This window comes from Raphanus sativus, unplaced genomic scaffold (assembly GCF_000801105.2).
Source record: "Raphanus sativus cultivar WK10039 unplaced genomic scaffold, ASM80110v3 Scaffold0015, whole genome shotgun sequence".
NCBI lineage: Eukaryota > Viridiplantae > Streptophyta > Magnoliopsida > Brassicales > Brassicaceae > Raphanus > Raphanus sativus.
The window spans coordinates 24,717-49,415 of NW_026615341.1; the positions used below are offsets into that span (position 1 = coordinate 24,717).

General features: G+C 34.5%; 5 protein-coding genes and 1 long non-coding RNA gene across 7 annotated transcripts in view; 3 read left to right on the top strand and 3 right to left on the bottom strand.

The window, feature by feature from the left end:
• The window catches only part of LOC130500692 (26S proteasome non-ATPase regulatory subunit 2 homolog B), a 26,028-nt gene continuing 1,329 nt past the window's right edge, over positions 1-24,699 (top strand). The window contains exons 1-23 of one of the 2 annotated variants that reach the window (XM_056995644.1): positions 1-257; positions 481-581; positions 675-795; positions 862-921; positions 1,294-1,404; positions 1,523-1,588; positions 1,720-1,841; positions 2,004-2,118; positions 2,235-2,309; positions 2,415-2,573; positions 2,671-2,778; positions 2,868-2,969; positions 3,061-3,201; positions 3,278-3,382; positions 3,470-3,691; positions 3,773-3,886; positions 3,955-4,170; positions 4,249-4,308; positions 4,408-4,521; positions 4,599-4,684; positions 4,797-4,905; positions 4,991-5,169; positions 5,260-5,516. In XM_056995644.1, coding sequence (XP_056851624.1) covers positions 141-257; positions 481-581; positions 675-795; positions 862-921; positions 1,294-1,404; positions 1,523-1,588; positions 1,720-1,841; positions 2,004-2,118; positions 2,235-2,309; positions 2,415-2,573; positions 2,671-2,778; positions 2,868-2,969; positions 3,061-3,201; positions 3,278-3,382; positions 3,470-3,691; positions 3,773-3,886; positions 3,955-4,170; positions 4,249-4,308; positions 4,408-4,521; positions 4,599-4,684; positions 4,797-4,905; positions 4,991-5,169; positions 5,260-5,332 — 2,676 coding nt within the window. In that variant the 5' untranslated portion in view covers positions 1-140 and the 3' untranslated portion in view covers positions 5,333-5,516. Of the gene's footprint in view, positions 258-480; positions 582-674; positions 796-861; positions 922-1,293; positions 1,405-1,522; positions 1,589-1,719; positions 1,842-2,003; positions 2,119-2,234; positions 2,310-2,414; positions 2,574-2,670; positions 2,779-2,867; positions 2,970-3,060; positions 3,202-3,277; positions 3,383-3,469; positions 3,692-3,772; positions 3,887-3,954; positions 4,171-4,248; positions 4,309-4,407; positions 4,522-4,598; positions 4,685-4,796; positions 4,906-4,990; positions 5,170-5,259; positions 5,517-24,699 lie in introns of those variants that run through there. The other variant, XM_056995645.1, reaches the window with a different exon arrangement.
• Positions 5,839-6,349, bottom strand: LOC130500694 (PAMP-induced secreted peptide 1-like). Its single transcript, XM_056995647.1, has one exon. It carries the CDS (start codon positions 6,213-6,215, stop codon positions 5,994-5,996), a length of 222 nt encoding a protein of 73 aa, XP_056851627.1. The 5' UTR covers positions 6,216-6,349; the 3' UTR covers positions 5,839-5,993.
• On the top strand, positions 7,742-10,687 carry LOC130494510 (uncharacterized). Its single transcript, XM_018622464.2, has 16 exons — positions 7,742-7,842; positions 7,942-8,031; positions 8,115-8,226; positions 8,368-8,395; positions 8,476-8,574; positions 8,649-8,718; positions 8,821-8,855; positions 8,944-9,018; positions 9,109-9,204; positions 9,303-9,366; positions 9,466-9,519; positions 9,598-9,683; positions 9,785-9,910; positions 10,031-10,136; positions 10,218-10,306; positions 10,430-10,687. The coding sequence occupies exons 1-16, from the start codon at positions 7,777-7,779 to the stop codon at positions 10,596-10,598; spliced, it is 1,365 nt and encodes a 454-aa protein (XP_018477966.1). The 5' UTR covers positions 7,742-7,776; the 3' UTR covers positions 10,599-10,687.
• Positions 11,060-12,148, bottom strand: LOC108852369 (uncharacterized protein At4g28440-like). The gene is made up of 2 exons (XM_018625865.2): positions 11,791-12,148; positions 11,060-11,388 (listed from the first exon to the last, which is right to left on the bottom strand). Exons 1-2 carry the CDS (start codon positions 12,059-12,061, stop codon positions 11,195-11,197), a joined length of 465 nt encoding a protein of 154 aa, XP_018481367.1. The 5' UTR covers positions 12,062-12,148; the 3' UTR covers positions 11,060-11,194.
• Positions 12,416-15,328, bottom strand: LOC108852514 (S-alkyl-thiohydroximate lyase SUR1-like). The gene is made up of 7 exons (XM_018626020.2): positions 14,952-15,328; positions 14,248-14,587; positions 13,613-13,831; positions 13,441-13,500; positions 13,142-13,297; positions 12,781-12,874; positions 12,416-12,685 (listed from the first exon to the last, which is right to left on the bottom strand). Exons 1-7 carry the CDS (start codon positions 15,302-15,304, stop codon positions 12,561-12,563), a joined length of 1,347 nt encoding a protein of 448 aa, XP_018481522.1. The 5' UTR covers positions 15,305-15,328; the 3' UTR covers positions 12,416-12,560.
• Positions 22,220-23,369, top strand: LOC130500695 (uncharacterized). Its single transcript, XR_008939265.1, has 3 exons — positions 22,220-22,323; positions 22,428-22,538; positions 22,773-23,369. It is a non-coding gene; the product is annotated as an uncharacterized LOC130500695 (long non-coding RNA).

Genomic DNA, 24,699 nt, shown 5'->3' on the forward strand with positions numbered 1-24,699 from the left:
TTATTACATACAGTTCAGTTCCGGAAGAAAAGCATCATTCCTCTCTAACTTGCACTTTAAAGACTTAGGGTTTGCTCGATTGGTCCGAGATTTCAAATTCCGAGGATTCCACAGATTGATCGAGCGCCCAATTGATTGAGATGGCTCCAGGTCCAGATCCGAACAGCGTTGGTGATGGTGCGAAGCGAGATGAAGCTACGACTAAGGTTCCTTCCAAGGATCCAAAGAAGAAGGATGATAAGAAGGAAGAGGATCTGGTAACATTTTTTTTTCTTCTCATTCTCTTTGAACTTTCTGTTTAGAATCTGGTAACTTTGCTTTCGCTACAAAGTTTGTTTAGGATCCGATTTTAAGCTGTAGATTTTTGCAGTAATGTAGCTTCTTGTTCAGAGATTTAGGGTTTTAGATGAGAATCTGTTAATTGGTTTTGAAAGCCACGGCAAATTGACTTGGTTTTTGCATCTGATGTGATTTGTGTAGTCGGAAGAGGACTTGCAACTGAAGCAGAACCTGGAGCTCTATGTTGAGAGGGTTCAAGACCCTAATCCTGAACTGCAGAAGGCTGCTCTCGAAAGCATGAGGTAATCTTCATCGACTTCATTGGAGCTGTAAGTATTGTGTTCATGATTTAATCTTAATTTTAATTCCGAGGTCTATGTTTTTTTCATCTGTAGGCAGGAGATCCGTGCCTCAACAAGCTCCATGACGTCGGTTCCAAAACCCCTCAAGTTTCTCCGTCCTCACTATGGAACTCTTAAGGAGTTTCATAAAAATATGGCCGAGTCCGATCTCAAGGTACATCTTCTGACATTTCAAGAAAGTTATTACCATCGTCTTGCTCATTCTGCTGTGTATTTGCAGAAATTGCTGGCTGATATTCTGTCTGTCTTGGCACTGACCATGTCTGCTGAGGGTGAAAGGGTATGTGCCTTCTTCCTATTATACTAGTACAACATATATATTCTAACATATCGCTATTTGTTTCATATTCTCATCACTGGATTGCTTCCTTTTTGTTATCTCTCTGTTTACGCTAATGATATTCCTTAATTAGATTTGTATTTTGTGGTTCTTGGTAGAATTTGACATAGTTTATGTTGCTTGCTTTTGTTATTCAACACTCTTTTCTTTTTTTTTTTTGAAAAGAATTTTAAATTTATTCATCTCAAAAAAAACCTTGTTACAGTGAGTAAACTGCTATTGTTCCAAAAGATTAAAACAAAATACATAAAAGCTTTTTATCTTCTTCCAAACCAAACTCTCATGGCACCTTCATATTTATCTCCTTTTCAGGAAAGCTTAGGATATAGGCTGACTGGATCAGAGGGTGACATCGGATCGTGGGGTCACGAGTATGTCAGGAATTTGGCTGGAGAGATTGCAGAAGAGTACACAGTTCGTCAGGTTAGAAAACAGAATTGGTCATGAATACTTTTATGTTTGGTTTTTCTCTACCGGCTCGTTAATGAATATTATGACAATGTGCTTCTCTACTCTATTCTTTTTTTTCTTGTGAAATCAGGGTGAGGAGTCTTCTATTGAGGACTTAATGGATCTTGTGCAGCAAATTGTTGCTTTTCACATGAAGGTGAGATCCCTGTCATGCTTACTTTTCTCGGTTCCGTTGTGTACCTAAATTAATAAAAACTTTCATTTATAGTCTTGAGACTTGCCTCTCTTGTGTTTGCCTATCTCTGAATGATTCCATTTTTATTGCAGCATAATGCAGAAACTGAAGCTGTTGACCTCTTAATGGATGTTGAGGATCTTGATCTCTTACTTGAGCATGTTGACCGCACTAATTTCAGGAGGACGTGCAACTATCTCACGAGTGCAGCCAAGTAATCTTTTATATGATCATCTTATTCATTTGACTAGTGTTATACACTCATATGTCGTTTTAGATTACTCACTGTTAATTTTCTTATGAGATGAGCTCTCATGAGCTTTGGTTGTTTAGCTCACACATGACCACCCCCTTTGATATGTTTCTATTTGTGTAGGTACCTTCCAGGACCGGATGACATGCTGGTTTTAGATATTGCTTACATGATCTACATTAAGTTTGAAGAATATCCAAACGCTCTGCAGATTGCACTGTTTCTTGATAACATGCAGGTCTGGTTTCTAATCTTCATACATAACTTAATATCTTCTCTCTGCACCATGGAGACAACTGGAAAATTCTCCAAGTGATGTATTTTTTTTACTTGATATATTTTTCCTTATTGCAGTATGTGAAGCAAGTATTTACCTCATGCACTGATCTGCTAAGAAAGAAACAGTTCTGCTACATGATATCACGTCATGTAAGTGTTTATGAATAATGATTAACATCACTGAGGAGATTCAGCACCTGATGAGTGATGACTTACTTCTTATTTATCTTTTTCTCTTATAATTCCCCAATGCAGGGCATCACCTTTGAGCTTGACCCTGAGATGGTTGAAAATGATGTTGACAGAGAAATGTTACAGGATATTGTTAATAACACTAAGTTAAGCGAAGGATATCTGACGCTTGCAAGGGATATTGAGGTCATGGAGGCCAAGACCCCTGAAGACATCTACAAGGTATATCAGTTTTATCAAAATTAGGCCTGTTATTGGTTTATTTGGTCACATTATCTGTTTTGTCAGTGTTTCTTATCTATTTTATGAACTTTTGCAGGCTCACTTGCTTGATGGCAGGGCTAGCTCTGGTCCAAGTGCGGACTCCGCTAGACAAAATCTGGCTGCCACTTTTGTGAATGCATTTGTAAATGCTGGTTTTGGCCAGGTATGATCTCAGATTCTTATTCTGTGCTTAATGAAAATAAATATTTTAAGCTAGGATGCCCTTTTGATATATTTATTCGTTTGTTGCAGGACAAATTAATGACAGTGCCATCAGATTCGACCAGTGGATCTGCTGGAAACTGGCTCTTCAAAAACAAAGAACATGGCAAGACCAGTGCAGCTGCTAGTCTGGTATGCCTCTTGTTACATAATAGATTGACTAGCTGTGTTCACTTCGTTAAAGTGAAAACTCTAACGATACCTCGTTGTTTCTTAATGCTAGGGTATGATTCTATTGTGGGATGTGGACGCTGGACTTACTCATCTCGACAAATATTTCCATACCAATGATAATCCAATCATCGCTGGAGCTCTTCTAGGTGTTGGGATTGTTAACTGCGGCATTAAGAATGATTGTGATCCTGTGAGTTGATTTCTTTTTCGATTTAGAGGAGCCTCTGTGCTGCCACACACTCTTCTCACTCACATTTCTTTCTCAGGCATTGGCCCTTCTTGGAGAATATATTGACAAAGAGGATTCATCTGTTCGAATCGGTGCTATTATGGGTCTCGGGATTGCATATGCGGGCTCCCAAAATGATCAGGTGAAGATATGTTTCCACTTATTACCTACAGTTCTATGTTGAATCTTCTGTTAACGAGACAATAACATGCCCTCACTATTTGGACAGATAAAAAGCAGTTTGTCTCCAATACTAAATGATGCAAAAGCACCTCTCGATGTGATTGCATTTGCTGCACTCAGTTTGGGGATGATTTATGTCGGTTCGTGTAACGAAGAGGTTGCACAGTCCATCATATTTGCTTTGATGGATCGGAGTGAGGCAGAACTCGGTGAAGCCCTCACTCGTTTCTTGCCTCTTGGACTTGGACTTTTGTACCTTGGCAAACAGGTAGGCAACGAGTCGTGTACTTGATTACACTGTTATTTCTATCGCTTGTCAGTGTTATAACTTTGTTCCAATATCGAGCAGGAAAGTGTGGAGGCTACCGCAGAGGTTTCAAAGACATTCAATGAGAAAATCAGAAAGTATTGTGACATGACACTTCTTTCTTGTGCGTATGCTGGAACTGGGAATGTCCTTAAGGTACCTAATCTAGTTTACTAGTGGTTAAATTGCTTTCTAGTTTAGTTGCTGACTCTGTAAGTGTTCAGGTCCAAGACCTTCTGGCTCAGTGTGGAGAGCATCTGGAGAAAGGTGATAACCACCAGGGTCCAGCTGTGCTTGGATTAGCGATGGTTGCTATGTCTGAAGAATTGGGTCTTGATATGGCGATCCGTTCTCTCGAGCGCGTGCTACAGTATGGAGAACAGAACGTTCGTCGAGCGGTGCCTTTGGCCCTTGGTCTCCTATGTATATCAAACCCAAAGGTGAACATACTTTTTTTTTTTAAATCTGATTTTACTTTACTTTATAAGAATACTCTCTAATATTTTCCATGATTCCAGGTGACTGTTATGGACACCTTGAGCCGGCTTAGCCATGACACAGATTCGGAAGTTGCCATGGTGAGTTATCTTTTCACCACTCAAGATTCAGGGTGTAGTAGTTATTTCATTCGACTTAATCTTCAGCGCTGGACTGATGTTCTCATCTGATTCCTACAGTCAGCAATTATCTCCCTTGGTTTGATCGGCGCTGGAACTAACAACGCAAGGATTGCCGGCATGCTTAGAAACCTCTCCAGCTATTATTACAAGGATGCCAGCCTTCTCTTCTGTGTAATGTGTTAAAATTTGATGTTCTTTTTTCGTGTAATAAACACAGTTCTTCTCATTTTGTTAAGTTGTGATTGCAGGTGCGTATTGCTCAAGGGCTGGTGCATATGGGAAAGGGTCTCTTAACTCTTAGCCCCTTCCACTCCGAAAGGCTCTTGCTATCTCCGTAAGTTTTTTATATAATATTATGTGAATACTTTATTTTCAAAGATTGGTGTTGTATCTTTTTTTGTTAAAACTCTATCCTGAATATGTGTGTTGTATTTTTGTGTGCCTAGAACCGCGCTTGCTGGTATAGTAACGTTGTTGCATGCATGCCTTGACATGAAATCCATCATACTGGGGAAATACCATTATGTGCTCTACTTCCTCGTTCTGGCGATGCAGGTGAGTGCATGTTCTGTCCGAGGAGGATTTCTTTGTTAAAATCGATTTTTTTTGTGTATTAACCACAAACGGTTTGAGTGTGTAGCCAAGGATGATGCTGACGGTGGATGAGAACCTGAAGCCCATCTCCGTGCCAGTGCGGGTGGGACAAGCGGTTGATGTGGTTGGACAGGCAGGTCGACCCAAGACAATCACTGGGTTCCAAACGCACTCAACACCAGTTCTCCTTGCTGCTGGGGAGAGAGCTGAGCTCGCAACTGACAAGTATGTTGTTCCCTCTAGAATCATTTTCCTGCTCAAGAAGAAACTCTGTTATGCATTTTGGAATCTAATGTTTTTCTTTTCGGGTCACAGGTACATTCCGTTGTCTCCCATACTGGAAGGTTTCATCATATTGAAAGAAAATCCAGACTATAGAGAGGAGTGAATCCAAAGTTTGAAGTGAAGAGCAGTCAACTACTCTCAGGAAGAGCTATCCTAATGGTTGTTATGTGCACAACGAATCCTTTTATTTGCTTAGTTTATTCGGCTTTATGTTCCCATTAAATGGTTTAGTTAACAATTTATTTTTGTTGAAACGCTTATCACTAAATCATTCTAAAGTTGGATAATCTTTTTCCCTAAATTTTTAGTTTTTTTTTTGTTAAAAAAAATTGGGATATTTGGTATACTGCCCCCTAATTTTAATTTCATGCTTTGTTCCCACTCAAACTCTCCAGTTGCAGAGGCGTCTCCGTTGTCCTTAGGATGTGGCAAAAACTATGTAATATAAAATGTTAGGAAGGTGACCCCCCGCAAGCTGGCGTGCAAGGCTTACTCGTTTACAATAATTTTTTTGTTTGAGGCCTTTCCCAACTACCACAAAATAATTCTCAAGAGTACACAATCTTATTGAAATTAACAACCAGCAAAAGTAAGGATGTACATGTATATTGATGGTTTAGTTTCCTCAGAGAAAAAAACTACAAACGAAGAAATAAATGAATTGAATACAATTTCGGCTGTTTTTTTGGTATACGTATGAACATGGTTAGTTATATCGACACTGTTGGGTGTTGATCTCCTCCCGCTAGAAAAAAAAAACTAATTTAATGGCCACGACCTCTTGGACTAGGACCTGAAGCCAAACGCTGAAACCAGGAACCCACCGTCGACTTCATCTTCTCAACACTCATCACCGTCGCTCTTTCCTCTCCCGGCTTCTCCATCAGAACCCTCCCGGCCGCGGCAGGAACCACGAGGTGTTCTAACACCAACAACGATACCATCATCACCACGATCAAAATAGTAGACCAGCTAGATCTCCTCATTTTCTTTTGCTCTGTCTGCTTTACGTTGTACGGACAAGGAAACAATACGGAGCTTCGAAGTAGTCGGGTAATAAACTAGAAGATTTCTCGGGGGAAATAGTTTTTTGTTTGTTTTGTTAAGAAAATAAATTAGGAGTTATGTTTATGTTGGATATCAGATAAAGGAGAGGGAGTATATATATATGCTTAAGTTACGAGGAAGTGGTCATGACTCAATGAGTTCATCACTTAGGTCGGATTTCACCAGCGCCATCTCACGATTGGCGTGTTGACCAAGTATTGTGACTTGAACAGGTCGCTCTACGACACTTTGCCATGTACGCTATTACATTACACACTTATACTCATCATGGTTTTAGTTTTAAAATAATTTATTAGAATTTTGAGAAAGAATGTGTGTTTAAAAAAAATATATCGTGGGACTGTTTACGCGTTTATAACTAACATCTAACATGCAAATTTCTCAAGATATTATTATCATCCTATTCTTTTTTTTATCATCCTATTCATATCCTTTTAATTAAAATTTTTTGCTTAGCAATATGATTACTTATGCTAGATATTTTAATTTTTAAGACATATTAATCCCGAGATTAAAACAAATTGCATTTCAATCAAACATTTCGGTGGCGATGAGTTTGGACAACAAAACAAAGGTTTACTTTTGTTCTGAAAAGTCAAAGCTTGAGTTTTGAAACTTAACGCGTAAGCCACGACTTGACTAATTGAAGTACCGCAAGAGGACCAATTCACAGTTTCACCTAAAATAACTCTTTTACCAGTTTAGGTTGAAGGAACAACCGAACAACATTCAATAACTAACACACTACGAGACGAAAGTAGGTTGAAACCGTTGAAGTGTAAGATAAAAAAAAGACGCATAAATTGTGTTATTTAGTGAAATTTTGTACGATTAATTCAGAAACAAAAATAACAATATAAGTGTTAGGCAGTTGGATTTTTCTTGTGTCCATTTAACCTTTTTTAAAATGTGTATCTAAGACTGTTGATATTCAAAACATGAGAATTTGACTTGTCCTAATGATAAGGATGGATATGCTTGTGCTACTACTCCCTCCTACCAAACTAGTAAAAGTCCGACGACGCAAAGATTTTGTCAAAGCTAAAGCCTTTTTTTTAATGATTAATTTTTTTGCATAACCAGAAAAATGGACTTCTTGCCGGAAAATCAAAACATATTAAACTTGAATATACTGTATGATTTATTGACTTTCAATATATCAACTATTTCAAAAACAAAGAAAATCACAGAATGAGTTATTTTGTGTGATATAAATTAAAATTGTATTTTCAAATATAATTACCCAAGAAAATTCTTTAAGGCCCAATTAGCAAACCTTATTGGGCTTTCAAAGATTAGAAAATCCTAAATTGTTATTTATCAGCCCATCTAAGTACAACAATACAAAGCTTCATCCCCACTCTCAAAAACCTCACAAATCTCTAGGGTTTTACTGTCTGCAACCAAATCTCTTTCGCTCACCCTCTCTCTCTCTCTCTCTCTCTCTCTCTCTTTCACCGTTACTCTCTGCCGTGAGCAATGAGGATTAAGACGATATCAAGATCGGTTGATGAATTCACCCGTGAAAGAAGTCAGGATCTTCAGGTAAATTTTCAATTCCAATCATCACAAAACTATGATTCAGTTTACACTCTCTCCCTCTCTCCATAACCTGATCAAACATGGGGTTTGGTTTGGTTTCAGAGGGTCTTTCACAACTTCGACCCGAGTCTTCGACCCATGGAGAAGGCGGTTGAGTATCAGAGGGCACTCACAGCTGCCAAACTTGAGAAGGTAATAACTGCAATCATCTAAAAGCTTTGATTAGTATTGATTCACAAAGTTATCAACTTTGCTTGTGGGTTTTTGCTTTGTAGATATTCGCAAGGCCGTTCGTAGGAGCAATGGATGGGCATCGAGATGGAATCTCGTGTATGGCTAAGAACCCTAATTACTTGAAGGGAATCTTCTCCGCTTCTATGGATGGAGGTTTGTTTTTTTTTTCTCCAAGGTTTAACTTTATTGCAGAGTTTGATAGTGAATATGATGAAAAGGAGAATATATATATATATGTATTTAGTAATAGCCTAAGCGCATTAGGATTTATTCTTGTATGTTTCTTCTTTGCAGATATTCGTCTTTGGGATATCGCTACCAGGTTGAGATCTTCTATATTCTCATGAACTTGTTTGAATTTCATTTTTGTATCTTCTTGTACTAATTTATATGTTCTGTCAGGCGTACGGTTTGCCAATTTCCTGGTCATCAAGGAGCTGTGCGTGGTCTTACAGTATCAACCGATGGCAATGTTTTGGTTTCATGCGGAATTGATAGCACGTAAGATATATATGTTTTTTTAAAAAGTCTTTTTCAGTCCTTGACAGAGACTAAAGATGAATGCATTTGTGCAGTGTTCGTTTGTGGAACGTTCCTCGTCCTTCGCTTGAAGACTCTGACCTCTCTTCTGAAAAATCTGCTGAGGTGATTCATTGTTTTTTCTTCTTTTTCTTATAACCTTGTATTTTCTTATATCGTTTTATCCTAATAACAAGCTTTATCTTTTTTTTTTTTTTTTTCTCTCAGCCGTCTGCGGTCTATGTCTGCAAGAATGCGTTATTGTTAAGCGTCTTACCATCTTCACTCCATTTCTCATTATTCTCTCTGTCCACAAAAACTTGAGCTGTTTTTGCTTTCTTTCCTTTCTAGGGCTGTTGATCATCAGTTTGAAGGAGAACTTTTTGCTACTGCCGGAGCTCAAATTGATATATGGAATCATAATAGGTTAATCAGACTCTCTTGCTAAAAAGAAATCTGATGTTTTGTCTTTCTTAAATCTTGAACCAGCGCTTATATCTTTTTTTTTGTAATTAGGTCTCAGCCAGTCCACAGTTTCAAGCCTGGCAATGACTCTGTAATATCTGTCCGGTTTAATCCTGGAGAGCCTGATATATTGGCGGTATCTTCTAAGTATATATTCTTGAAACTTGTGAATGTTGTGTAACTATCTGAGGTTAGACGTTCCATAGCTTCCCTCTTACACTGAATACTTGTTTCTCTTCTTCCAGCGATCGGAGAATGATCATTTATGATATCCGCATGTCTTCTGCAGCAAGGGAAATTCGCATGCAGGTATGTAATTGAAACTCCCTCACTCACTCATTCTTTTCATATGTAAAAGCATTCTCTTTTACTCTTCAAACTTAAAAAAATTGTTTGTATTTTGGTCAGACCAAAACAAACTCAATCGCATGGAACCCTATGGAGCCTATGAACTTCACAGGTGTAAGTGAATAATCATAGAATGAAAATTTCTCTCAGCATTTGTCAGTGTGGCTTGTCTTGATTGATGAAACTGAATAGGCAAATGAAGATGGCAATTGCTATAGTTTTGATGGTAGAAAGAATGAAGAAGCCAAGTGCGTGCATAAAGATCATGTTTCTGCAGTGTAAGAATTAATAAAATCCCAAGTATCCAGTATAACATTCAACATGAGATATATATATATGTATCATATGCATTCTAATTTAAATCATATTTTTTTTCCAGGATGGATATTGATTTTTCACCAACTGGTCGTGAATTCGTCACGGGTTCTTATGATCGATCCGTGAGAATCTTCCCATACAATGGAGGACACAGCAGAGAAATCTACCATACAAAGAGGATGCAGAGGTACAATCTAGTAAACAACTCTGTTTATACACCTCTGTTGAACCACTTTGTTAATTTAATTGCAAACACTGTACAGCTTCTTCTATATATTAATGCGTTTGTTTTTTTTCTTTCTTGTAGAGTATTCTGTGTCAAGTATAGCAGTGATGCTACCTATGTTATATCGGGGAGTGATGACACTAATCTCAGGCTATGGAAGGCCAAAGCATCAGAGCAACTAGGAGTTGTAAGAATCTGTTCCTTTTCTTTTGTTATACAGCATTAAACAAGAATGGTAAATTCTCATATGCTGATTGGTGTTTTACAGATTCTTCCAAGGGAGCAGAAGAAGCATGAGTACAATGAAGCGGTGAAGAATCGGTACAAGCATCTTCCTGAGATCAAGCGTATTGTCAGGTACATGATCATAATAGATAAAAGATGGCGTCTGAGTTGTTTCCCATGCTACTTCCAACTTTTGAGATTGTCACAAAAGACTAAACATTAACGTTTTTTTTCTGGGTGATGTGAAATAAACAGACACAGGCACTTGCCGAAACCTATATACAAAGCAATAGCGGAAAGCAGAGCCGTGAACAATGCAAAGAAGAGGAAAGATGACCGAAGGAAAGCTAGCAGTGCTCCAGGAACAATTGTCACTAAACCTCTGCGGACAAGAAGGATTATCAATGAAAGAGAAGTTGAGTGAATCTAGTTTTTATCGTTTTGTTTTTCTTGTCTCCTTTGTTTTCATAAGATACATGTCTTGAAACACGAGGACAGTGATAGTGAAAAAAAAACATTTTTGCAAGTGTTGTAAGACTCGATGATATTCATTTAAGTTGTGCACTTTTTCGTGAAGTGTTCTTTTTTGGGTCTCCCTCTTTAAGAGTGAAGAGCGATATATTGACTTCACAAATTAGTGAGCGTTACTCTTTGGCCATGGTCTTTTTAACATAACATCAACACACTGAAGGGAACAATGCTATTTGGACATGGACTCGATCAATAATTCTTCAAAAGTGATATGTTGACTTCACAGATTAGTGAGCCATTAAGTCTCAATGGTCTTCAACATAACACATTTCAGGTGAACAATACCATTTGGCCATGGGACTCCATCAATAATTATCCAAAAGCTAGATTCTGGCATCATGTTTTAGAGAAAAAAAAATAAAAAGCATTCCTACAAAACAAGCATCTCTGAACCAGTCATACAAAAGCTTTCATCATCTAAATCAAAAGACATTGACGGTAGAAGAATCAGAGTACCAAACACTAGCATAAAGATAACTAAAAAAGACATCACTGATCAGTAACGTTAATCAGTTCATATTCAACAAGAGACAGATTGTTATCCTCTTTGACAGTGAAAGATGCAGGTTCCGTGGCGGCTTCGATGCGTCCCCATTTATCAACCCCTAGCCTCATTGTGCCCTTGAACATGTCTATCCTCGAATTGCGCAGTATCACCGTCTGTCCAGGCTTCATAAGATCAACTATACACACAAAAACGAATCAGTAAGCCACAAGGATCTGACCAAAACAAGTTTCACCATTACTAATGACAAGATAAAAAATATATTCTACAACTCATCACATCTGGGGAATGTTATTACACAGTAATTGAGACATCACTTAATTGAGACAAAACACTAGTCCTGAACTGTTCTTTACAGTAATTCCGTTCCCATTTTCAGACAAGATGACAACTTTCTGCAATATATGTCCAAAAATCGACATTTAAAGACACATTACCAGTTTATCTTACACAATACTTTCTCAAATAGACATCGAACAAATATTTGCAACAGAGAAGAGAACCAAAGCATAAGACTTTATCAATAAGACAATACCATTTCTACATCATGTAAGAAAAAGACTAGTAGTGCGAGAGTAACCTTGATCGTTACGAGCAGTGAAGAGAATACATCCGGTTTCGTCACCGATGAGACACTCAGCGATTCGACTCGGCTGAGACGGGCGACCCATAGAGATCCCTTGACGAGCCTTCCTCGCAGCCGGAACCACAGGATTGGCGTCGACGACCTTGACAGTCAACGTGTGACCGGTCGTGCCAGGCTTGAGCTGTTCAACCTTCACAAACACAGGCTTTCTCTTCGCCGCCGTCGTCGTTCCCGTCGCAGCCCCTGCAGTTCCTGTACTCGCCATCGCTCTCTGTTACCTCCTAGATTTCGCGTTCGCCCTAATGGTGGGTTGAATCGATTTACTTTTAGGGTTTATAAAGAGAGAACGATGCCTTCTTCGCTCTATCCCAAGGCGAACGAAAGTAGTTATCACCTGCTTTACGGTGTATCATGAGCTGGACACGTGTCGTTTTTTGATTTGAGTTAATTTATCACCTGCTCGACAACTCTAAATGGTAATAATAATAAAAAGGTTTTAATTATTATATTTTTATTTTGAAACACACGTCAGATATTATTTATTCTCAACTCGCATACAAGATGGCAAGCTCGTAACATCATGTTATGACATGACTCCACTAAAACGACGTTCTAAACGGACAAATGGACAATCATAGATAGCTACTTAAACACACGTGCGCACACAACAACAACCCAAAGTCTCTCGAACATTATCGAGAAATTTATTGAATAGAGAAAATACAAAAACAGTAGAAAGATAGGGACAATGAAGCTGATCGTTCTTAAGTGGTTTGTGATTTGACATGGCGAGCGTAGAAGACTTTGAGCCTCACGAAAGCGTCTTCTAGCATTGATTTCTCGACTCCAATCGAGATTCTCACCCAATTCTTCTTGCCTAATGCCTCTCCTGCATTTATATTCCGTATCAGCCCATTTCTCTCACGAATTTTCTATTTTTATAAATACTTCCAAAATCTTACATGATGTGATTATGATGCTTACCAGGTAAAAGGACGAGACTCTCCTCTCGGGCCAGCTTCATGCAGAAATCAACATCGTCTGTGATGTCCTCCAAGAGTGATAGGTCCAATTTTGTCTGCCATATATACAAACTAGATTGTCACTAGTGACACTTCTTTTATGTAGGATGTGATGTATATGTACCATTCATAAATCATAACAATACCTGATATTTCGTTACATAAAGTGATATTAAAAGTTATAAAAGTGTGCTAAAAACCTTAAAATATTAAATGGTTGGGGAAATAGTATTAGCGGGTTTGCATATTATAGTATATACTTATAAAGATTATTCAAAATGTTTAGAGAAAAAAAATATGCAAGTATAAAAAGAAATTGGTACCACTAAGTAGGTACACGACTCAGGTTTCTTAGGGCAAACGAGGCAAGGAATCTCCTTGAGGGCATCGAACATCATGTCTACGTTTTGCTTAAATGTCAGGTTTTTCTTCTCAAAGAAATCTTTCTTTGTATTCTCCAAGATATTTGGAAGTGCAAACTATCAATTTTACAGAGCAACACGTTAGTTCTTTACTTGTCAAAACAAAAATAACACATCAGTTCTTTTATATTTTATCTTTAACTACTATATCATTGCATGCGTTTTCTTCGTTATTCTAATATAAATTTCAGAATACAAACCTGTAGAATTGTCGATGGATCTGGACTTATGTTAAGAAATTCCTTGATGGATTCAACGACCTTATTGACAAAAGAGATATGGTTACATGTCCAAACTGACATATATCTACAACGTTTATTCTATCATATATTAACTAAGTATCAAAGATGATCAGAGAATTGAAAACCCTACCCCAGTGGTTTTGAAAACATTATTTGGATCATGCATCGCCATCCAACCTATTCTCCAGCCAGGGACGAGCCACCCCTTGGAAATGGATCCGAGTGTAACCACAGGAACAATCGATGCGAACATCCCCATCGGGACAAATGGATTCTCTCCATATATTGTGTGCTTATAAACTTCATCAGAAATAACCATTATCCCTAGCTTCTTCGCCATCTCAGCCACCTATACTCAGGACAACTCAATATTATTTGGGGTTTTTGGGCAACTTTCTTAAGATCCTATAATTAGCTTTTCAAAAGTATTATGAAAACAAAATCTGAAAATTAAAAATAATTATCAGTTAGTGTTTGAACAAAGATATGTAATATAATAACTTTTAATAGGATGTGTTTAAAATCTAAATCTGATATAATATATGTTGTAAAAAATAAGGGGTTTAAAATGATTGTACTACTTAGAGTTGGTCCCGGGGAGGTCCATGTGTTGGCTCTCATAGTACGCAGACCCTCTATACTTATCAACAAATGTAACATAAAATAAAAGTGATATTGGCAAAATTTTGGTTAACCAAATGGGCAATTGACAAAGAAAAAGAGTGAAGTTGAAAAGAATATCAACTTAAAGTTGCACATTTTCACCTTCTTTAGATGATGATATGTGTACACATTTCCACATGGGTTGTGAGGGTTAGATATCACCATAGCGATTGTATTATCATCTGCAATGGCTTCAATGCCTTGGAGATCTATCTCCCAGTCTTGGTCAGGGACGAGATCATACTTGCGAATCTCGACTTGGCTATATATAGCGCGACTATAGTAGAGAGGATAGACGAGACTGGGGAGCAAGATATTCGACTTGGGACAGGACAGAACATGAATTATGGTCTCTATCCCTTGGCAACACCCGACCGTCATAAATATATCGTCTGATTTTAGTTTATGCGGAAGGTCTCGGTTCAAATAATTTGCCACCGCCCTAAATTAATAGGAGTATAAAAGTAGCTGTTAGTGCTATGTACAGTTTCGAAAATGTTTATCATGCATACATAATACTCCTTTATAAAGTCAAAGCTTTTTTGAATCGTATATAAGCCTGCATAATTTCAAGTCGTTCCTTATTGATATTTTATCTTTCCAATTTGTACACTTCATATATTTTCTAATTAATAGTTTTCCTACCGCATTAATATAGTTTTTTAAGGATGTTTCTATTGGCACGTGTTCTTTGCTGTATTACCCGACCAACCGACCAATAACGAGATAACTAGATTTCTGAGCCACTAAGTTTTTTTAAATGAAGAGCATATGCATAACATAACAGTTAGTGACTACTTAAGTACCTCCTGGCCGGTAAAATACCAACCCCGGGGGAGTAGGAGTTGGCGGCACCAGATCGAAGGGACTCAGCAACGGCATCCTCAGCATCAACGGAAGTCTTGAAGCAAGAGTAGACGGACGGATCACCGTGGCCCAGGGGCAAAATGGTCCCTTTTACGTCTTTTCTACAGTTGTCAAATAACCTAGAAAGGACACTTTTAATTGAGACACTTGCCGCTTCTTTGGCCGCCCTGTTTCCTTTGAACCTCCAGGCATTACCACCACCGTTTAGCGTCTGCGTCTCGGTTTTGCGTTCAACTTCTTCATCTTGGTCTGTTTCAAATGAAGGAAGCAACAGGTTCGTGTGTTGGCTCATCGTGTTCCCTTTTTGGACTAAGTTGCGAAATAAGATGAGGAAGTATGGAGTTACGATTCTTTTCAAAAAAAAAAAAGTATGGAGTTACGATACTGAAGTTCAATGCTTCACATATATATAAAAAACATAAATTATTTATTTGGGTATCTACCCTATGTATTTTGACGGGAAATAAAGTGGGACGGTATCATATTTTTAGAGAAATTGGCATGGTGACTAACAAAAACATTATAATTCAATTAATTAATCAGTTACAGAAATTAACTAGAAAGTAGTGTGTATAAAATATAACTAGAAATCTGCGTGTATGTGTAGATGTATTTTTTCAATTGCTATTTGTTTTTCATGTCACTATTATATATCATATATGTGTTAACGTATAATAATTATATAATTAATAATATTTTATATGTGTCATCATATAAATAATCATATATATTATATTTTCAAACTTAATTAAATCTCTTAATCTATATTTGAGAAGTGATTTTTGACATGTGTCATCACCATATTAATTTTGAAAAAAAAATTATGACATGACACACTAACATTGATGACATGGTTTGAAATAAATTATGACATGGATATTTACATTTAGTGTTGATTTATATTTAAGATAATTTTTAAAATATGGTAATAACTTATAGATAATTATGACATATTTACATTTAATATTGATTTACATTTAAGGTAAGTTTTTTAAAATATGGTAATAATTTATATATCATAATTAATATAACAATAAATAATAAATTAAATAGAAATATAATAATAATTAAAATTTTGAAATATTATTTAGCTATATTTTATAAGTATATAATTTTTATTACAAAAACAATCTTCAAAATACTATGCATTTTTTTTAAAAAAAAATTCTTTAAATAGTGACATAGACATTTACATTTATTGTTGATTTGTATTTTAGTAAGTTTTTAGAATATGGTAATAACTCATAGATCATCATTAATATAGCAATAAATAATATAATGTTATAAAAAGAAATATAATATTATTTTGGATTTTTCAAAAGTTAATTCTATTTTATAATTATTATTAGTATAACAATTCTTCAAAATTATACAGTTTTTAAATGTAATTTCTAATCCAATACTATTACTTTATTTTTAATATCCATAAATTTTAGAAAATTATTTAGTTTTATGTTTTGATAATTATACACTTAACAAAATTTTCTCTTACATTTACAAAATTTGATTTAATATATTTTACAAAAGGATATACATATATATTACTAAATATACATTGAATAAAAATATTTTTTTTTAATTTTAAATTTTTACATATGATTAAATTAAGATTATATATTGTAAGCAAATAATAAAATCAAAAATTAACAAAATCAAAAACTAACAAAATTTGTATTTTAAAATAAATTTATATTTTAAAACTTTTATTTTTGCACATGGTGCAGGAAAACACCTAATTGGTATTTAAAATTGATATTTGTATTGTATTTTATATATATTGAAAACATTTTTTAATGGTTTTGAAAAATATTTTAGTGAAAATCAACTTTTAAGTATATGTATATTTTGAATCAATTTTTGATACAAATCAGTTTTAAATTATTATTTTGATTTGCAATATATATATATATATATATATAAAGTTTAAATTTTGTTTTATGATTATTTTAGACAAAATATGTTTTTAGGTAATTAGATTGTACTATTTTCATATATTTTAAAGCTGGTCTAAATAGATAGTTTCTCGTAATATAATAGACTTTCAATTTTTATTAATAACTTAAACTCATTATTTGTTAGGTAGTTAGATTAGGTCATTTTCATATATTTTAAAATTGACCCAGATATATAGTTTTCATTATTTGTTTTGGTTTTGTTTCATGTTATTTTTGAATTTAAAATACTTTCTCTTTTATATGTACCATCATATAAATAATCATATAGATAATAATATTTTATATGATCATCATATAAATAATCACATATATTATACTTTTAAAACCTAATGTGAAGTATAAAAACCATAATTTATGTTGGTGTTTGAAATTGTGTTTTGTATTATATTTTTCTTATATATATTGAAAAAAATATAATGGTTATTGGAGAATATTTTAGTAAAAATCATTTTTTGAATATATGTATGTATGTTTTTGAATCAATTTTTTATGTAAATAAATTTTGAATTATGTTTTCATTTAAAATATGTATGTAATGTTTAAATTTTGTTTTATAATTTTTTAGACAAAAAATGTTTTTAGATAATTAGATTAGACAATTTCCATATATTTTAAAACTGACTAGTTAAATAATTTCTCATAATATAATTAACTTCTAATTTTTCTTAATAACTTAAGCTCATTCAGTTTTTTTTCATCGTATATTAGTATCTATATTCCAAACAACATCATACTCTCTTTATACTATTACCCATATTTCAAAACAAATCTCAAATATACTTTAGTTTAATAATATAGATAGATAATCACAAGTGTCTTTGCTGCTACACACAACGGAAATATGAAAATTTGATTGGATACCCTTTAGGCAAGTCTTTCACTAAATATTTCTCTCTCATAAGGTAACACATAATATTAAAATTACAAAATACAATTCATCAAATAAAAAAACTAAATTAATAACTAACGAATAATAATGAAAATGCTTTGGTGTTTGCCCTAAAATATATATTCTTTTCTTCTCTTTTTCAAAGCAAAACTCTTCACCATCGAGACTTAGTTTAGTTTGGCCAATTTCTAGTTCTTTAAGCCTCAGTGTGGCGCCTCTCTTTATAACTTGCTTTTCTTCTTATGTTTTAAGGTGGTTTGAGGTTGATCGCCATCTCACCCTTTATTTCCTTTGAAGTTTTTTTTTTTTTGAAACTTATTCCTTTGAAGTTTGTTTTGGTATGACATCAGTTATCTTCAACATATATATGCATCTCGGAGTCGCCTTATCAGTTGTGTTCTAGAGGTTCTTCACCTCTACCGAAATTATCTTCTCGGTTAATCACAAGATATCTTTTCTTATCTGCTTTAGCCGTTGGGTTTTAGAGAGGCTGTAACTTTTTCTATCTTCTACCCTTTCTTGATGTGGAATCATCTACCCTAATTATTGGCAGAAAACTCTCCGAATTCCACTAAAAGCATGCCCAATAATGTCTCCGGTTCTTCAAGTAATCAGTTTTGGGTTCAGGGGAGAATCTAGACCAATTATTTGATGGATACATATGAAAATAAAAATGCATAACAAAAATTTGAGCCTAGGAAAGTATGGGTGCACAAGCTGCATTTACCATCTAAACTAACAAAATCTTAATGGTTTTAGCCACAGAAGTTTGAGTACCAATATAATATGGGTACACGTCACCTCCAACCCCCCCCACCCCAACACACCTTAGAGCATTTTTAATGTAAATATTTTTCTTCCATAACGGAATTGAATTTTATTCCGATTTATTCTATTTTGAAGTGAAAAATGGAATGATAGACAAAAAAATAAAATTATTCTCTTATGGAATTATCATATTATTTATTCCATTATAAAGTAGAAAATAAGATAAGAATGGAACATTCATTACTCCAAACTCTATTTAATTTAGAGTAAAATATAAAGTAGGATTGAAGATGTTTTTAGAACGTACTTTTTCAATGGCCTGAATTAGGAGAAACTCATGGCTTTGCAAGCTTAAAATAAGATGTTGGGACGAGGGAAAAGTGAAAAGTTTGATTCCAACCCTTACTTTCTTAAGTTGTTGTTTTTTTCTATTAGATTTTATCTGTTAGCCACTTGTGTTTCAATCCTTGTTCTTATGTTTCTAGTAGTTTTAATCAGTTTACATTGTTTGGGCGAGACATATTTATAATCCGACAAAAAAGTATTCACTGCTGTATTCCACCATGTAATCTTTATATTGAAGTAAATATTTATTTAAAATATAAATATTTATCATTCATATTCTAAAACTATAACTTTAAAATCTAAAACTTAAAACCAAACTCTAGAAATGTTTGTCTTTATACCCTTTGATAATGTTAAGTTCATAGCTTTCATTTTTATAAATTATTTTAGAGATAAAGTTTCATTTTGGTGTTATTTAAAAATATTTTTCTTTACCCACAGGTTTTTATATACTCAAAGTGAATTGTCTATGCGCCGATTCTAAAAATATTTCTAATGGTATATCATTTTGAAGGAAAATATCAAAATATGAAAAAACATTCTCCATTAATGATGCATCATTTTGATTTTGAAGAAAAAAATGAGAATATAAATAATATCTCCTTAAATTTGAGGGAACACTTTTCACAATTTCATTTTACTATTGAACCTTTTTAACTACAAAATTATCCATAAATTTTTATATAATTTTGTTTGTATCTAAAAGATTAAATATTTGTGTTTTATACTTTACGGAATTAGTAATACTTTCATTAATACAATATAAATTCATATAAATAATTTTCTATTATTTTATAATCTAAATGTACAAAAAAATCTAGTTAAATTAAATATCATAGTTGGATAAAATTAGTAATTTTATAAAATACATAGCATTATTAAAAATGTAATAAATATTAATAATATAATATATTTGGAATATTCTATTTGAAAGGAGAAATGAGAAAAATTATTGAAACGAAACTCTCTCATTTTAGAGGAAAAAATGATATAAACTATTGGAGATACCGTAAAGAGATACCACAAGTCCTTCTAATTAAAATAAATATCATAGTTGGATAAAATTAGTAATTTTATAAAATACATAGCATTATTAAAATGTAATAAATATTAATAATATAATATATTTGGAATATTCTATTTTGAAAAGAGAAATGAGAAAAAATAATTGGAACAAAACTCTCTCATTTTAAAGAAAAAAATGATGTAACTATTGGAGATGCCGTAAAGAGATATCACAAGTCTTTCTAGTTAAAATAAATATCATAGTTGGATAAAATTAGTAATTTTATAAAATACATAGCATTATTAAAAATGTAATAAATATTAATAATATAATATATTTAGAATATTCTATTTTGAAAGGAGATATGAGAAAAATCATTGGAACAAAACTCTTTCATTTTGGGAAAAATGATGTAAACTATCGAAGATGCCGTAAAGAAATACCATAAGTCCTTTTGGATTATTCTCTCAGCCAATCGTTGCAACGTGTACAAGGCACCATATGGGCCCAATATCTCAATAGGACACTTGTTTAAAGCTTCTTTTTCATTTTCTTTTTCTTTCTTTCGTTAATGTTATTTTATATCTTTAAAACAAGTAAAAGATTATTACAGTTGGTTATATTTTGTCTTTATAATTTCCAAACTTCTTTCTATCGGCATGACACATGAGTTATGGCCTTATGGAGCCAAATCTATAATGTTCAGAAATCTATAGATCTCAATCAAAGGATAATATTAGTATACTTTCAGTCAAAGGACTTTAGAAGATTGTCGATGGGGAGTGCAAACAACAATCAGTGTAAAATATCACTCCGAAATTTTCAAGCATACAAAGGGAAGTACAAAGCAACCATGTCCGGTTTAAATGAGTGGGAGGAGGTGGATGGTCCAAAAATAAATTTCTAAACAAAAAAAGAAGAGAAAACATAGTTTGTCTTTGTCGAAAAATGGACCCGCGTTTTCAAAATGTATTCATCTTTATTTTTCAGAGTTCTTTTAGGCTGGACATGAAAGCAATATATCAATTCGTGAGACTATTTTGATTTAAGGCGTTGGAGATTAGCAAAAGATAGTGGTCTGTGGCATCAAATTAATATTGAGGCGCACTATAGTTTTCTGAATGTGACCATGTGCCAAAAGAGTAAAGTACCCTTTTAAAATGTCATGGAAACTGACAAGAGAAAAGTAATTGATCCACTATATTGTCACGCGTATTCTGGATATATTGAACCGTTGAAATTGTTACAGTACTAGTTAAAATATTCTTACTTCTAAAATCAGTTGAGTTCTTGCATAAACTTCGGTTGACGCAATTTTGGAAAATCAAATTTTATGTCTTACGAACGTGAAGTTAACGAAAACACAGTTAGTTAATTTCAAGTTATATATATTCTTCCGCTTCTTAAGAACTCACAGATGTGTAAGAACATTTAAGAGACGACCAGCTTTTCCGTTAAAACTTATTCGTATACGTTTTGCATGCAGCTAGAAAGAATATTCATATTGGCATGCATCACCATTTAACTTTTGTCTAGCCATTCCACAAACTGGTTATCTCGTAAAATATTCCATTTAACGTTGTTTCTTTTATTAGTCAAAAAAAAACGTTGTTTCTTTTAACCATGAGATCCTTATACATCAAAGTTAACGTGATGCTGGATCAATGCAAGTTTTTCTTCGTCTAACAGGAGTCTGCGGCTAGGTTCAGACCACAATCTCTGAACTCAAGCACTCGCAAACGTTTTGGCTCTCTCTTACTAGTGCCATTTCGCGGTGGCTTCGCATATCTGACTTTGGTTCAGTTTGTTTGATATTTATTGATAATTTGGTTTATCATAATGTTTCGGCTGGATAAGCTTTTGGTTCGGTTTGTTTTGGTTTTTATTATTGTTTCGCTGTGGAGCTGAGAGACGAATGATCGTGAGAGTTAGAGTGAGAGTGAGACCAGTGAGAGTGAGAGAGAAGAGAGTAAGGTTTGTTATCTATTTATATATAATTGGGTTTGCTTCTCTCTTAGGGTGTCCACCTAGGACGCCAGCGTGGAAACTTCTTTGTTCTTGCGTCGACACGTCAGCGTATCATTTAACGTTTGAGCTTCGAGTTAATATTGCTAATGGGCTATTGTATTTCGTCGACATGTCCGGCCGTGGAAGTGTGAGACGCCCACTAACCCTAGCTGTTCGCGCAGATCTCTGAATTGTGATCTTCTTCTCTGCGGCAGAAGCGTCTGTCCTTTGCGCTCTCTTCCCCTCGCTGAAACGGCCGAGCTTTAACATCATATACAATCCATTCAATTCCATCTCCCGCTACGTTGTGAATCAATGCGTCGTTCATGGCTCATAAATATGTGAGTTCTTCTCAACTCGAACTCATCCTCTATTTCTATCTATAGCGATAAACTGAATCCTGATTTCATGTCTCATTCTATGGTGTTCTTCTCCTGACTTGAAGTCCAGCCGTTGCTCCTCCGTCGTCGAGGCAAGACTGCTCCGGTCTTCGGTTCTGGGAGGCGAGAAATATCGCGAGCTCATGTGGGTTGACATGCTCTTCCTGGACGTCAACGTGAGTTCTCTCTTCTATTTCTTTTTCGGATCTGAGTTCGATCATTCCGGCGAGGCTATTTTGTTTACTGATGAATATATGACACTGTTTCTGTTGGTTTATTAATTTACATAATATGAAATGTAGAATCTTTATCTGTATATGGAGAGGAGCTTATATAGTTTAGTTTCTGAGCTACGTTACGAATGTGTTTTAGGCAAAAAGAAATTGAAAATGTATATTCATGTGTTGTAGGCAATTGAAGAACAAAGATGAGGATAGAGTAGTTAAGAACAATGAAGGTCTGCCTCAGCCATTTTTGCGAAGCTGCAATGATCGTGCAAGGCAGCTCCAGGCTTCTTCTTCAGGTCTTTTCCCATGTTTAAAGGTTTTATCTCTCTCACACTTCACTTTTTATCATTCAGATTATTTATTTTTCACAAACAATTCAGACTGTCGGCTGTGTTATGTTGTCTTCGTTTAATATTTCTTTTTCATCGATCTATTTCGTCATCTACGGTTCTTTGCGAGACGAATCCATCACCATTAAAAACTATTGGGTTTGAAGTTTTTTAAGTAATGTAATCTTGGAAAAAGTTGAATAAGGCAGCAGAGAAATAATAGCATTAGCTTATAGGTTGCTAAGTCAGCTACTTTCAGAACTAAATTGCCTCACAGTTTTCTTTTTTGACTCGGTCAAGTTACTTGGTTTGAGGCTACAATCAGTTCGCAAGTGATTGACATAAATATTCTGCCGTTCAGGCGTTCAATCCCCTGGAGGTAGCAAAGAGTCAGACTCTGTGAAGGTTGCTAGAGGAGGTTAGCCATTCAAAGTTTTCTGTCGTTACTTTCTTTTGGTAGCATATAAAATTATATGGCTACTGAATTTATTAACAATTGCTATATTTTCAGTTAAAGCTGTTTCCAGGAGGACACATTCATTGGTTGAGAGGTTTGAGAGAAGAGACACAAATACACTTCCGGAAGAAAGATAAAGCAGCAATAGTTCAGAGCACTAATGCTGTGGAGAAAGTGGCCAAATCATCATCGATACGAGCAGTTAGCATAACGCCTACCCAGGTCATGGAAGTTGAACTTGATGAGGCAACTAACTTTACCACAGTTGAAACTCCTGTGATATTTATTGCAAGAGCTAATTGTAATATCCAGCTGTTTTTAATCAACAATGCAGTTCTCTGCAACTTTCTTACATGTTTATTTCTTATTTAATTTCTGGTTGGCTATCACATATGTTGCTAACACTATACACAATTTTATTGTGGTATCAATGAGATGACGTCTACAAGTTTAACTCTGGTTCATGAAGAGATCATGATGGTGATATCAATCAGGGTTGGTCCCTAGATTACTTTCATGGTTTTCCCAGTTTATGCATTTTACATGTTTGGTACATAAGAAACAGGAAGAACACAACTTGCGATCTTTCTCACGTTTGGTTTTTTAACATACAAAACAATAGCTTGGTTGTTTTTAGATATATATATGTAAGAATACTTCTTTTTAGCCATGGACGGTGATTATTATCAAAGAGAATATTGGCTGAGACAAATGCATCTGAAGGGAAGGGACGGCTGACCTTGGTGCATTGACTTAGTACCTATATATATGTAAGAATGATTCTTTGTCACTATATATGTTCCTGAGAGAACATATATACAATCTTTCCCCTTCTGCTTTTTTACACTGGTTCTTCTTTTTATTTATATTGCAGTTTTGTTTTAAGAGAACATACATCAGTTATATATCATGCATTAGTGCATTATAATGTAACATCCCAACTATAATATAAATAAAAACCACAACATAAAATTTGTTTAACTTTAACTAATTTAATCAAAACCAATTTTTAGATAATAAAAAGATTATAATATATATACATATATATATATGTGTGTGTGTGTGTGTAAAAACATAGATGATTGAATACATCAAATGAGATTTAGGATGAAATGGAATAAAAGTTTTGAAAAGACACCTGTGAAAGTTGTGAATTCAATGGTTTTAAAACTAAAATAGAATTATGATAGTTTGTACATTTAAAAAAAAATCCAACAAAATTTATATAAGCAAGATAAATGAAAATTTAGATCATAGGTCTAAATAGTTAGGTTGTAAGTGCATAAATTTCGCTGTGAGAATTTAGTTTGTGGATTTTAGGTAA

Excerpts from the sequence above, each read along its gene's own strand:
- LOC130494510 (XM_018622464.2), top strand. The coding sequence starts at position 7,777 with ATGAGGATTAAGACGATATCAAGATCGGTTGATGAATTCACCCGTGAA. Across the intron at positions 8,227-8,367 it reads CTCCGCTTCTATGGATGGAG|ATATTCGTCTTTGGGATATC; the intron begins GTTTGTTTTTTT and ends TCTTCTTTGCAG. Across the intron at positions 9,520-9,597 it reads AGCCTATGAACTTCACAGGT|GCAAATGAAGATGGCAATTG; the intron begins GTAAGTGAATAA and ends GAAACTGAATAG.
- LOC108852369 (XM_018625865.2), bottom strand. The coding sequence starts at position 12,061 with ATGGCGAGTACAGGAACTGCAGGGGCTGCGACGGGAACGACGACGGCG. Across the intron at positions 11,389-11,790 it reads CACTGCTCGTAACGATCAAG|TTGATCTTATGAAGCCTGGA; the intron begins GTTACTCTCGCA and ends TTGTGTGTATAG.
- LOC130500694 (XM_056995647.1), bottom strand. The coding sequence starts at position 6,215 with ATGAGGAGATCTAGCTGGTCTACTATTTTGATCGTGGTGATGATGGTA.
- LOC108852514 (XM_018626020.2), bottom strand. The coding sequence starts at position 15,304 with ATGAGCCAACACACGAACCTGTTGCTTCCTTCATTTGAAACAGACCAA. Across the intron at positions 13,832-14,247 it reads CATATCATCATCTAAAGAAG|GTGGCTGAGATGGCGAAGAA; the intron begins GTGAAAATGTGC and ends TCCTGAGTATAG. Across the intron at positions 12,686-12,780 it reads GAGTCTCGTCCTTTTACCTG|GAGAGGCATTAGGCAAGAAG; the intron begins GTAAGCATCATA and ends ATATAAATGCAG.